Raw genomic sequence first — 13,381 nt, 5'->3', positions numbered from 1 at the left:
GAGCTAAAAAAAAAAAAGTTCACAACAAGCTTGTCATTGGAATTTGCAGGCGGTCATTAGTCAACATAACAGTGTGACTCATGGTGTCTCATCTTACAAAGGACACTAAACTCATCACACAGACACCTAACACTCAAAAGGTATACCAGCTATATACAAACACGTACCAATATGACTTTAAAAGGAAAAAAAATATTCAAAAGGTTTCCCAATATGCATTTAATCTGAACTAAGCATAGAAAATGGATACTGTCTTTGTTCACCGGGGAGAGCCACAGGAGCCCAGAGGCCTGAGAGAGGCTGATGTCATTGCAGCACCGTGTCAGGCACCAATTAATGCGTTGCATGATGGGAAAACATTAAAAAAGTTATTTTACTTTTAAACTTGTATTGGTACATGTTTTTCAGTGTTAATTTGCAGTGTGTTCTTTGTATGATGAGATTATTATACTGTTATATATAATACCAATGGCTATAATTACCAGAGTCTGTATTCACTTCTGTTTTCATTTTGTACTTTCAATGCGATGTTGCTGGAAGCTGCTTTTCTGAGACTTTTGTTCAGTGTGAGATGCAAAATGTATTGTGCAGCCCTGAAGGCTTGTGAAGGCTTGAAGTGTGTTGGTCGTCGTCCTCCTTCCACAGCAACAGTGGTTATCTTAATAAGATCCTTGCTTATGTACAGCATTGTGCTTTTCTTTTTTTCTTTTATGAAACACATAGAGAAATCGCAATAAAATTCATTTAGACCTTCCGCAAAAAAAATAAAAATTCTCAAAGATCCACTACATGACAAGACCAATCAAAAATGTTGGTAAAAAAATCCACTACAGTATGACAGAAGCACACTGCTGTTTTCAAGTATCTGACACAAAAAACACTTGTCAAAGATCCTTTATATGACAGGAGCTGTTTTTAAACCGATCTACAGTATGTACAGTCATCAGAGGTCCTCCATATAAAAGAACCACTCTGCTGGTTTTAGAACCAGGTGAAGAAATGTTAGCCGCTCAAGTTCCAATCTGAAGTGAGGGCTACCAGTTGAATAGCACGGGTCTACTGCAAGGTCAGAGTGAAGACGCATAAAAGGAATAAAGTCTAAAAAAAAACAACTTTAGATTTAAACTGTCATGACAGAGAGCAAACATCCAACTTGCCAACTTCCTGCAGTTGCACCCCAGTTTGTGTAAAAAAGGAGCAGGATTTGTGATTTACACTGGTACTGGGAGTCCTCCAAGTCGTCTTTTGATCAGGTCCATGTTTTCCCCCGTTCCTTTTTTTTTTTTTTCTCTCCCACCGCCACATGAGTTAATGTGGCCCAACCCACCCAAGACTCATTGCTGCTGTCAGAAGACTCTTTAGTTTAAATTCTCCATTAGCAAACACAGGCACAGGCACATAGAAACATATTGGTTAAGTAGATGTTAGCGCCTTTATAGCTGCTCCCTCTGCGAGCAGTAAACACATGCTGACATCACCGTAATGAATTGGCCAGGATGCAACAGACAGCACACAGCCACACACACATGCAGAGAAGTGCCTTTTAAAAAGTGATGTTATTAGTATAAAGTATAAAATTATCTCTAACATTGCACTGCAAAATGATACAAAACTATGTATCTCAATACGAATTCTCCAATTGTTCAATTCAAAAAAATGTTTTCCCACCCATAGCTAATTAAGAGAAACGTCAGTAATACGCTTTTCTATGTTTTGTATATGTACAAAAAGTCTAAGAGGCAGCAATGGATCAGGCATTAAAAATGACTCCAAGAGAAACTGTCTAATCTTGTTTTATTCTCAGTAAAAGAAAATCAGGATGAAAGAAAACCATGGTAACATCCAAAAAAATAACAATTTGTATGTGTTCTTTATCCCTCGATAATAAGTACTGTATAACGTATTACAACAGAATTACACAGCTCTACACTTAAGTGTAAGTCAATCTGAAAAGGCAAAAAAGAAAAAAGGTTAAATAAATGATTTCTTTACAATTAAACTCTTGTTCGATTCTCTACAATTAACATTTGGAAATTGTTCCTCTTTTTTTTACTTTCCACTCAGGAGGATTTATTTAGTCACTGCTCACTTCATCTTAGAGAGGAGAGGGACCAAAGAGGGTGACTAACTGAAAATTAGCAATCAATTAGAACAGAACGTGTGTGTCGTCATGATTAGCAAACATTGGCAAATGTCAAGGATCGGTTAAGTACCTGGAGGAGGAAAGGAAACCCAAGATTTACCTTTAAAAAGATGGATTACAAAAACCGAGGTCACAACCCAACGTACATTTTTTTGGCCGTGCGATTTTTGGCATTCCCAAATCTTTTTTTTTGAGAACTTACCATATTTTCCGTACTATAAGTCTCACTTTTTTTCATAGGTTGGCTGTTCCTGCGACTTATACTCCAGAGCAACTTCTAAATGAAAAAAAGTGTTTATATTACATAAATACTGGACACATATTCTGTTCATGTTTATTTTTTGTGGAGCTGAATAACCATTGTGTTAGCATATCTTACACCTATTCAGCCTGTTCTCTATTTTTTTTTGTTAGAACTTGCCTTCCAAGAAGACTTAATGTCTGTTTTGGTCAAGTAGTTTGTAAAATAAATTACCCGCAAAAAATGTGACTTATACTCCAGTGTGACTTATGTATGTTTTTTCCACCGAATTATGCATTTTTGGCCTTGTGCAACTTATACTCCAGAGCGACTTATAGTCCAGAAAATACGGTAGCTGTGGTGCCCATGATGGAGTAAGATCGCGACGCACATGGAGTAGCACCCGTAGAGTTGATTTGACAAGACAAAGAACCTCTGTGGCCAGTCTACGACTCAAAAATCAGCACGTCACATGTGCACTCTCTGTGCATTTCTTGTGTTTTATTTGCACACCGTAGGAGCCTGTACGAACGGTTATGACCTAGGCTTAGCTTAAAAAAAAAAAAGAAAATCCAAACAACCCTCAACCCACCACCAGCCGCTGAATGGAAAAATCTCAACTTTAGTCCATGTAGCGGCAATGTGTATTTACAAAAGTATCAATATGTTATGTGATGAGTACAATGCAAACTGTCATGAAACAAAAATATATATATAATCTACCTATGATGAAAAAGGGTGACGGGGAAAATGCAAAAATGAAGATTTCTCGTCACTATCCAATGAAAAATATACATTTCCTCATGTTTTTGTTTTGAATTCAAACAGAAAACAAAAAAATGTATACAGTGGTTCAACGCATGTTCATTCACATTCCCGCAATCTAGCGAAAATATTTTCTCACCCACCCAAACGTGCTCTTTCTGTCCGAAAATAGGTGTTTTGTTCACAGAAAACACATCCCATTCATCCTATGCCGGTAATAATTTGTGCAAATGATACTATATAGTCAACTTTACACTTGGAATTAAGACATCAATAAGACTCGTGCTTGTGTATGTTGTGACATTGGGGGTTCAGAGTTGAATTTTAGCTTATAATTTTAATGCAGCAAGTCTCTATCAAAGTGCCAATTATAGACATTTTTTATAATTTGTAATTATTTGCAATTCGCAGGTGGTGTCAGAAGGCAACTCCGACAAACAGCGAGGATCTACTGTAATGCTTTTCATTGGACAGAGACGATAACCTTAAGGAAAAACATGTATCGTCTTATATTTAGTCTTTTTGCACAAACAAAAAAAAAACTCACAAAAATTGGTGATAGATCTTTTGTATGAAACAACGACGTTGATGTTGAGTGTTTGTCAGTCAAAATCCCCAAGGTTGACTCTCTCAATTTTTTTCTTTATCCTCAGCGGGAAAATTCCTGGATGGAAAAACAGAGGGCCAGATAGGGCTTCCTTATCCTGAGGTGGATGATGAACTAGTTGGTGAATATTATTAGAGGATAAGACACTGAGTTTGCTTGTCTCGCTTCCGGCTGTGGATGGTTATTTCTTGAGGTAACGAGGCTTAAAACGGTGACACCACCCTCCTCCTCTTCATCATATTGTCTTTTTTTTTTTTTTTTTTACTTGAGGTATCATCTGAAACTGGCTTCCTGGAGGAACATTTGTATAAAGCTTGTGTGCCCTCCCAATCCATCTGCTCATCTGTTAGTCCACTCACATGTAAAGTCTTGGGGGGGTGGGAAGGAAGTCACAGTGTCCTTCTTGCTCTCTCCGGAGCTCTTGTTTGTGGATTGGGGTTTTCCAAAAGCATGTCAGCAGCAGGGATACAATCAAGCCAACAGTAGCACAATGCGTCTGGGACAAATAGGATTTAAAAAGAGCAAGCAGGCATCCTTTTGAATGAAAACCTGTACAAAAGAAAGAAAAAAAAATCCCTGCGAGGGTTTATGAGTGGAGGTTTAGATGAGAGGCAGGGGGTACTCAGGAGCATTCTTCTCCAATGCGCTGGCAGGAGCGGCCCACCTTGCGGTCCAGCTTGACCATTTTGAGGACGGCCTCCTGGCGGCCACGGCCCAGGTGATCAAACAGACAGTCGTGTTGCTCCGGGAGTCGATGAAGCATACAAAAGACATAACCTGGACATGGCGGGGTAAGGGATGGGGGGGGGGTTGGGGTTGTGCATAAGAGGAAAATGTTTACAACGTTTACTTAATTTACTATCCAAAAAGTATTGTGTCCATCAGAGTAACCATTATAAAAGTATGTACATCCCTCACATCTTTACAAGGGACAATACTATAGAAATTAAATTTGAGCATACCATAAATTCTGGGTAATTCCTTAAACTTTGAATCGTGCAGCTCTTACAGCAATGCAGTTAATTTATGGCTGAATTCTAATCTTGTGATATCTCCTTTACTTCAGAACTACGACTAACTGTAGTAAATACTGTGCCACTCGGGAGTTAGTGAGGAAACAATAGTTCTGACTATTATAACACAAACAGCCTGACTCACTTTACTAACAGCGCTAAATTCATCACACAGCAACATTTAAAAAGGCGTACCTCACTAATATACAAACATGTCCCAATATGACTTCAAAACGAGAAAAAACTCTCTTCATTGAGACAGTGAAGAATTCCTAATGTTATGGAATCATACTGGCTGGAGCACCTTCAACAAATGCCCCCCTGCCATCACTGCAAGTAGCATGCTTTCTACAAGAAATCTCATTGGCTGTCATCATCTTATAGTCATTCATTAATACATATAACTACTGCTGGGATTCAATGAGCTGTGATTAAAAATCCCAGTTTGACAGCTGTTTGATATGCAAATAGGACGCACAGCCACATCAAGGGAGTGGAGGGGAGAGTTGTACAATATAATTTAGAGCGACTCAGACTCTAATGGGAATGATTGTTAAATATTTCCCTCAAAACTGAAGAGCAGCAAAATGTATTAACTACATGTGTGTAGTACATAAGCGTAAGATCGAACATGGACAGTGTTTTAACGCCACACCTTATTTTACAATGTGAAGTCAAAACCTCATCTTGTCAGAGACAAGGTTAACATATCTTAGTGCACCGCTGCAAATGCAAAAAAGAAAAATGCACTGATTTAGATGACCACAATGTATCCCACAAGGCATAATTCAATTATTTATGATACTCCATGAGGGAAAAACGCTATAACTTCCCACTTGGTGTTTTCAACCCTTACTTGTCTGGTTGACATGCTCACTGCTAAGGCATACGCATTTGAGTGAGCCTCCCCCGGTGTGCTTGTGAGCTAAGGCAATGCTACATGTTTTGTATTCAGTATGTGTGTTCATGCAGTTGTGTCAGCGTACCACAGCGACAGGATCCCAGCTCTTGTTGCACCAGCTCCAGTTTGGTTTGGCAGCGATGGCAACGTTTGCGGTTCCGTTGTTTGGAGCTACTACGAGACAACGATGCCAAGGATGATGATGATGAGGACGCAGAACAAGTTGATGACGATGACGACAATGACGACGACTCCTCAGCCCCCGGCACTTCACCCACTCTTGCTCGCTTCTCAGGGGAACTGTCACTTTCTGACTCTGAGGCTGCGGACACACACATCACACGCACATTACAATAAAATACTGGCAAATTGAATTGAATGTCATCCATAGTGGAAAACAATGTTTCAACACTGGCATGTTAATTTGGTTAGACATGAAATTATGAATTATGTCAAGGGAGCATTGCCTGATTAACTCATCAACCTAAAGCCTAAAAGGAACAATCGTTAATAAATTGAATTAAATAAGCTGAGCTTCCTCCTACTCCTCTTCAGACAAGTTGAATTGTGCAAATGTAAACATGTGATGTTTTGTACTGGAGTGGCAGTGGGCAAAATGTTCTTATTTTCAAAAGCAGATGTAAACAGGCAGTTTAAAAACTGTCACTGAATGCAACACGACGCATCGTGGAGAATAAGCTGCTATACATTTCCACACCGACCATAAAAGTAATTAGGAATTGAAAAAAAGACAATGACGAAAGAAACAAAGAAATGTATAGATACCTGATACTGTAGTTGAGTAAATAAACGCCCTTGGGCAAATACATGTGATACAGTAAAAATCCTTTCTTAGCACATTAATGTCCCGTTCTGGCCTCAAGTTTTATTAGCAGCACACAGGAAGAGCATATACTGTAACTGTGGTCAGTTTAACCGGTCAACTTGACTTTTCTCATCCATCCTGTAGACTTTTTCCTCTAGCTCGGCCGAATGCAGATCAGCGCTCAATAAATCTCTGGGAACTAGGCCAAGCTGAGCCGCCAGATTCTGCCGCTCCCTACCATCAATCCCAATATGACTGTGAGGACACTGGTGAGGATGTGTGTGTGTGTGTGTGTGTGTGTGTTTTGTTGTGAGTGCATGACCACTCTCCCACTTCCCACCTTTCATCTATCCTGGCAAAGCTCAGTGGCTGATTTAAAGCAATTGTAAGTTACCTGAAGGCAACAAAGGATAAACTATTAGTTTGATTATTTGTTTCTTTTTTTCTCCTATCAACAGATTAAACCTGCTAATACAGTTTATGGGCTTTACATGTGCATATATGTGCTGTGTGCAACCAACTACAATATGCCTAAGATTATTAAAAAGGTGAAAGCAAAATAAACTTAATGTTTTAGTTTGCTACTTATACCAAAACATATGGCAATTTGAGACTATTTTATGTGTTAGCTTTCATAGTTTACAGCCAACTGACAGTCAGTCTTGTGCAGCCTGTTGCATGCATCCTAATCTGTGTCAAGATCAGATCAATTATCCACTCAATACAAATCCATTGTAGTCAATGCAAGCACACAATGAGTACTGTGAAATGCTGTGGGAATGAACTTTTCAGATGAGACCTACCTGATTCAAAGGAGCGTTTTGTTGGAGTGGAGCGCGAGGATAAGGCTGTGTCTGTGCTGCATACTTCTGCAAAACAACGGCAGTTAAATGCATTTGTGGGAAAGAGGTGCATCATGCTGCTTGGTTCTGTTAACCCTGACTGACTTCAATAGAGTAGAAAATGTTCTTGAAAAACTCTGCCACATGCATTGTAAGCTGACTTTTATTCACATTACACATTAACATATGTACATAGTATAGTTTGGAATGTGGGAGAAAACCCACGCACGCACAGGAAGAACATGCAAACTCCACAAAGAGATGCCCATATCTTCCCAATTTCCTGACTGTGTGGCCAAAATGCTAACGACTCATCCACCATGCGGCTGTTTCTAGATCAAAATAAGGGAAACATTTTGATGAATTAACTTCTGCAATGCAATTTTAGCTTTAAATCTCTCTCTGAATGTTCTGAGCTACTGTTTCCATTCCAGATGTCTTCTTGGATGTAGCTCAATTTATAATGTAGCTCAACATTATAAGTAAACTTGGACAAAACTAACCAGAAATCATTTACGGAGTGTTTTCAATAATAAAACAATAATCATGTGGCTTGAGTAAATGACTACAAAATAATTAACAAGGAAGTAGGGTAGAGTGGAAATATTTGCTGTTTGAAATATCCTTTTTGTCATCCCGTCCTGCTCAGGCCTCGGCATTGACCTTGCCTCTGTACAGTGGTGACGGATGCCTTGGCAATTGCAGGTGTCCTCTTTAAGCCCTCAGAGTGAATAGATACCCTGTGCTGTGCTTTCATCACCACTATCTGTGCCAAGGAGGACAAATTTAGCCTGGACAGCTGTGCCCTTAGTAGTCTTCAGCAAAAACATGCATTGGACAAAATATGCAGTATATTTGAAGTAATTGTGTGCATGTTGTACCACATACAGTACCTCCTTTATGAACTACGTCACACAGTTCAGAGGGAGACAATTGGAACCAACAAATATGTTATTCAGTATACAGTATGTCGTGTCTTACCGTCCTGAGCAGGTAGAGAGGTCACTGCTGTGTCTCCCGGCATAGGAGCTTCTGAACTGTCTGACATCGATATGATGTTTGGATTTGTTTCACTGCAGAAGACGTCTGCTTGGCTGCTACTACTGCTGCTGCTGCTGCTGTTGCTACTACTGCTGGAGCTTGAAGAGGTTTTTGAGGCACCATCTGGCTGTTTCTTCTGGATATCTTTTGGAAAGAAAACGTCAGAGGATGAAGCAGTTTCACAAAGCATCAGCTCCAGAAGGTAGGTAGTTAGGGATATTATATAGGAATAGGGATATACCGCCAATGAACCAATGTTTCCTGGATATACAGTTATAGAAAACTTGGCCAGTAAATGAATAACATGCCACTGGTGGTACAAAATTAGTCATTCAGTTGTCCACTCTTGGGGCCTGATCTACTAAAGGTTTGCGTGTGTAAAAATATGAGCAGAGCTCACAGGGTGCACCGAGAATTACATCTGTCAATTGAGTAACATAGCCCTGGCAATCCATTCTGTGTTCATGAATATGCTGAATATATATATACGTACGCAGATTATCATCACTTGCAAAATATTGCAAAGAGCAGATGCAACCGTAATCATTTACTACAAAATTGATCGATCAAATCTGAAAACTGTTTGAAGTCAGTAAAGATTATTTTAATAACCGATTAATCGGTTACTTATTTTTTCAATTAATTTAATGTGATTTTTTAAATTTAAAACTCGGTTTTAATTTACGCCTCATAGCAGCAATCCCATACGGCCATACTTTGCATTGAGATGTTCTTACACACACATCTCTGCAGTCGTTTGCCGTGTAGGATATCAGAAAGAGGAAAAAATGTTGATTGCTGTTTTTCCAAAGTCAAAACTGATGTGACTGTCTTGTTTTGCCTAAAACGCAAAGGTAATAGGTCTGCTTTCGTGGATTACTAAGGATTTTTTTTTTTAATAGTAGAGCCATACCATCTATCCAGCAATACCATTTTTGAGCTACTGGAATGACCTAAGGGCTGATTTGGAGCCATTCACAAAAAAGATCCATATATGATACAATGTCTCTGCTGGAGTTCAGTGTGTTTATTGCATCCTCCACCAAGACCTCCTACCTAATGGCTTCAAATCTAATTTTTCCTTTTATAAAACGATTTTATAAAGTACATAGAAGATCATAGAAACTTGAGCACCCCTGTAAGTAAGGTAAGTAATACCACAACTTTGAATAGGTGCTGGTATAAGCAAAACAGTGAGCTATTTTAAAAGTGCCAGAGGATTTCTAGCTAAAGGGTGATTGTGTGGAAAATAAATGTCTTCAAGTAAAAGTAAGAGAAGTTCAGTGGCTGAAGTTTTCCAGAACTATTGATTTAGAAACTCTTGCCATGTTGGTACAAAGAGGTAGCAAAAACAATATCTGCTGAACGGTAGACAGGCACAATAACAAGCATGACAAATTGTGGTGGGAAAAGGGTGAAGTATGCACCCCTAAATTGAGCTGCTTTCCTTAAAACTATTTAATGACTGACTTTACAGGAAACACAGTTTGGGGTGACTGTAAAACTTTCTTTCACAAACATCTTTTCACGTACAGACAAACTCCAAATGGTAGACAAAGGGTCAGTCACTCAGCTGAACACTTACCTGCAAAACATTTGGAGCACAAATTCATAGTTTTGCTCGACCTGGGGAAAACAGCAGAAGAGAACTAAGAATTAGTCACAAGTCACATTGCATGTTGAGTATTACTCATTTGGGATTCTTGCTGCACAAGAACAAACATCAAGTCACTGGTTTATCTCGGTTTTCAGTGGGGAAAGGTCCCATTGTTATCTTAACACCGTTACCGTCTACATTGTCTACTTTAAGCAAAAGGGATGGATGGATCACTGAAGCTCTAGTGATTTCAGCAACACAACTCAAGTCACAGCATAGGTCTCTACTTCTCCTCTGAGGTACAAGTCATTTCCTCCACTGCCTCCCCCTTTGCTGTTTGCGCACTGAGCATGACGGTCACTACTATCAGTCACATTCGATTTATTTGAGGCATTCGGAGCAAACCTTTGTCCCCCTCTCCTAATTGTAAGGTTAAATATGGTCTACCTGATGCCTGTCCTTCACTGAGAAAGGAAGTACTGGTGGAAGATGAAACTCATCATGGGACACAAGAGAAAATTGTAAGCAGAGATAACTGGAAAAAATCTTACAGGTGTTGCACAGGTCTTCAGTTCAATGATTAATTAACATATGTTTGGCTTTTTCTTTGGCTTTTACCAAGCAAGAAGATAGTGGCATCTGATTTTCACTAACCAGACACATCATCAGAGAATTCAACGTGTTAGTGTTTTTCATTTCACTATTAGCAGTGGTTAACTTCCCTAACTATTAAGAAAGTTAAAATGTTACTGAATACATTGCTTGTGAAGTTCCTTCAGGTTGTATGATGGGGACAACTATTTGGACCAGTGTCCTGGAATGGATTGTGAATTGTCCTTGAGTCTTATCAGTCTTAAGGGCAATTAAATTGAATTTCAATTATGAATCAATTCCTACATTGTCTTTTTGAAAAAAGACTGCTGGGATTGAATGAGTTAATTTTAACCAAATCCACATACAACTTTTTGATTATGTCTGTTAAGCCTAGGTCACAATCGGTTATACGGCTGCTGCAGATGGTCTACGTGCAAAAAAAAACATGCAAAAGACGGTAATCAAATCAGATTAATCTCACAGACTTGGAAACATAAGCAGGAAAGAAATGGCTACATGCTTATTAAGACAAAGGAAGTTGGAGCACAACATACTCAATCAGTCTCATGAAAATAAGTGGAACAGACAGCAAGAGGAGTTCTGTCACCTCAACGATTATGTTTGACAAGGATGTTAAGGAGCAAAGCTGAGGGTGGTTTGGGCTTATTACAATGAAGCTGGTGTTTAATGAACACTAAAAGTCTTTCTGAGACAATAAATGTGGCAAAATTACAACAGGCTTAGGAACATTTCAAAATACTGATGAAGCATCAATGGTTGAATGCTTAGTGATTTGAAGGAAGCTACTGAAAAGATGTAAAAAAAAAAAAAACTACCCAGACTGCTGCCCACGTTAACTGTACAGTTACTTTAAAGTAATGTTTTAATATTTTAAATAAAAGGCATAAAAGTCCAAAAAATACTTAATGGTTAATGTAAAAACCTGCATTGCAAAAAGTTAGTGACGTTGAGAAATTATATAGTCACAGTAAACGATCAAAAACAAAAAAAAAATACTATTAAGGTATTATATTATTATTATTGTATAAATGAATGCGAACAAATGAATTAATATTAGGCTAGGTTAGATTGGGTATGCTATGCTACTTGTAAAACACCACGTCTGCGGTGCATTCATAAACAAAATGTCAGAATTTTTGCCCTTCATAGTACAGTAAAACAAAATAAGTCAATAAATGACGCCGGGGAGGGAGAAGTGATACATGAAGGACTTTATAACAATGATGGTCATAGTAGTTTGTGCCAACACTTTACTTTACTACACCGCGCTATTAGTGCTCTCTTACACATTAACTAGATTATCCGCTTTCGCCAGGGGGACGTGAAGGGGTTTGCTAACAGCTAAGCTACAAAACAATGATGAGGGAAAGAGGAGGGGGGGCTCATAACAAGCTCATCCCAGCTTGAGCTGCTATCGCTAACAGCTAAGCGGCTAAGCTAGCCGTCGACAGGGTTGCTTAAAAAAAGCCAAAAATAAAGCATTTTTTAAGTCTTTCGCTCTTACCCCCAGAAGCCACAGGGACAACGCGGGGGTACGACGTTCACGTTACTCGAAGGTTTGCTACCCTCGCTCCCCGTGTCCCCCATGACGGTCTTCCGTGTTGAGGCTGTCGGTGTAGCAGCAGGTGAATGCGGGGATGGAAGATAGGGCCTTTAATTCGCCTCTAAATCCCCGCGTTTGGACAAGACGCAAAGAGCCCGTTTAGATCATCCAAAATACACCAGACGAGGAGCAGTTTGCCGACACGGGCGGCCACAAAGTCCATTGGATTAAAACAGCCTAAAGGGAGAGTGTAACATCGGAGCCGTCAAAGCCGATGACGGACGGAACCACCGGGGATTCCTGGGCCGATCAGCTGGAGAGAGGACTGAACCAAAGCAACAGAAGGGGAGGTACTGGGGGAAATCAGGCTGCCAAATCGCATACGGGTTATATTCATCCTATTTATACGTGAATTTTAAAATACATATCAGTTATAACGTATTGAAAATGATATCCACGTAAACGCCGTAGGATGAGTATTTGATATTTTAGTCACTATGGTATGATCCATGTAAAACCCCTAAGGAGGAAGCCCATCGCTTAAGTCTGTAACAGCTCACTTTACCATAGTGTAAAACAGGGCAAAAGTTGTAGCGCTGACTTAAAAATTGGAGTGAATACATTCACATTACTTATTTTTCAGTGTGAAAATAAAAACAATATAATAGTGTTTTCAAAATACATTTTTTTCTATAAAAGCAATCAAAATTGTGTAAAAGACAGTTGACCTCTGAGCTCAAGATGTGCTACTGATCTAACAAAGCAAATGAGAAACTGCTTTACAACTGTGTTGGACTTAAAACATACGACTGGTAAAAGCAACACACCAACAAACAAACAAAATTAGCAGAAGTAACAAGGAAGCGATACCCACTTCCTTTCCTTGCCTACACTGGCCTACTCACACTGCTCAAAGGCAGCTATGGACTCAAGATGTTCTGCTGAGCTGATAAAACAAACAAACATTCCAAATTAACAGAGCAAATGAAGAGATGCACAATTGGAAGGATGCAGACGAAGCGAGACTTCCTGTAAAATCATATATTCTTCTCAGATTCATAACTTTTAAATTCCTTTCTCAGGTTCTGCTTATGTACTGCATATGTTGTTTAGAATAACAAAATGGTCGCAGTCAGTCAGTACAGCATACCGGGACAGTTAGTTCTAGTTGCAGGCATCAGTTCGAGCCTCCCCGTGTAGAAGTGCTTACTGCGTTTCCCTCCTCACTGCCTGAGTCCAGCCTCGGG

At 39.3% G+C, this 13,381-nt stretch overlaps 1 protein-coding gene across 1 annotated transcript; it reads right to left on the bottom strand.

Annotated features, from left to right (window-relative positions):
• Window positions 1-1,777: 1,777 nt before the first annotated feature.
• LOC131139769 (AN1-type zinc finger protein 3-like) lies at window positions 1,778-12,468 on the bottom strand. Its single transcript, XM_058089651.1, has 6 exons — window positions 12,096-12,468; window positions 9,965-10,005; window positions 8,320-8,523; window positions 7,300-7,365; window positions 5,756-5,992; window positions 1,778-4,533 (listed from the first exon to the last, which is right to left on the bottom strand). Exons 1-6 carry the CDS (start codon window positions 12,176-12,178, stop codon window positions 4,379-4,381), a joined length of 786 nt encoding a protein of 261 aa, XP_057945634.1. The 5' UTR covers window positions 12,179-12,468; the 3' UTR covers window positions 1,778-4,378.
• Window positions 12,469-13,381: the final 913 nt, after the last annotated feature.

This window comes from Doryrhamphus excisus, chromosome 12 (assembly GCF_030265055.1).
Source record: "Doryrhamphus excisus isolate RoL2022-K1 chromosome 12, RoL_Dexc_1.0, whole genome shotgun sequence".
NCBI classification, from domain to species: Eukaryota; Metazoa; Chordata; class Actinopteri; order Syngnathiformes; family Syngnathidae; genus Doryrhamphus; species Doryrhamphus excisus.
Note: the sequence above shows the minus strand (reverse complement) of the source record. Positions and strands in the feature narration are given on the sequence as shown.

Excerpts from the sequence above, each read along its gene's own strand:
- LOC131139769 (XM_058089651.1), bottom strand. The coding sequence starts at position 12,178 with ATGGGGGACACGGGGAGCGAGGGTAGCAAACCTTCGAGTAACGTGAAC. Across the intron at positions 10,006-12,095 it reads TGTCCCTGTGGCTTCTGGGG|GTCGAGCAAAACTATGAATT; the intron begins GTAAGAGCGAAA and ends TGTTTTCCCCAG. Across the intron at positions 5,993-7,299 it reads AAAACGCTCCTTTGAATCAG|CCTCAGAGTCAGAAAGTGAC; the intron begins GTAGGTCTCATC and ends GTGTGTCCGCAG.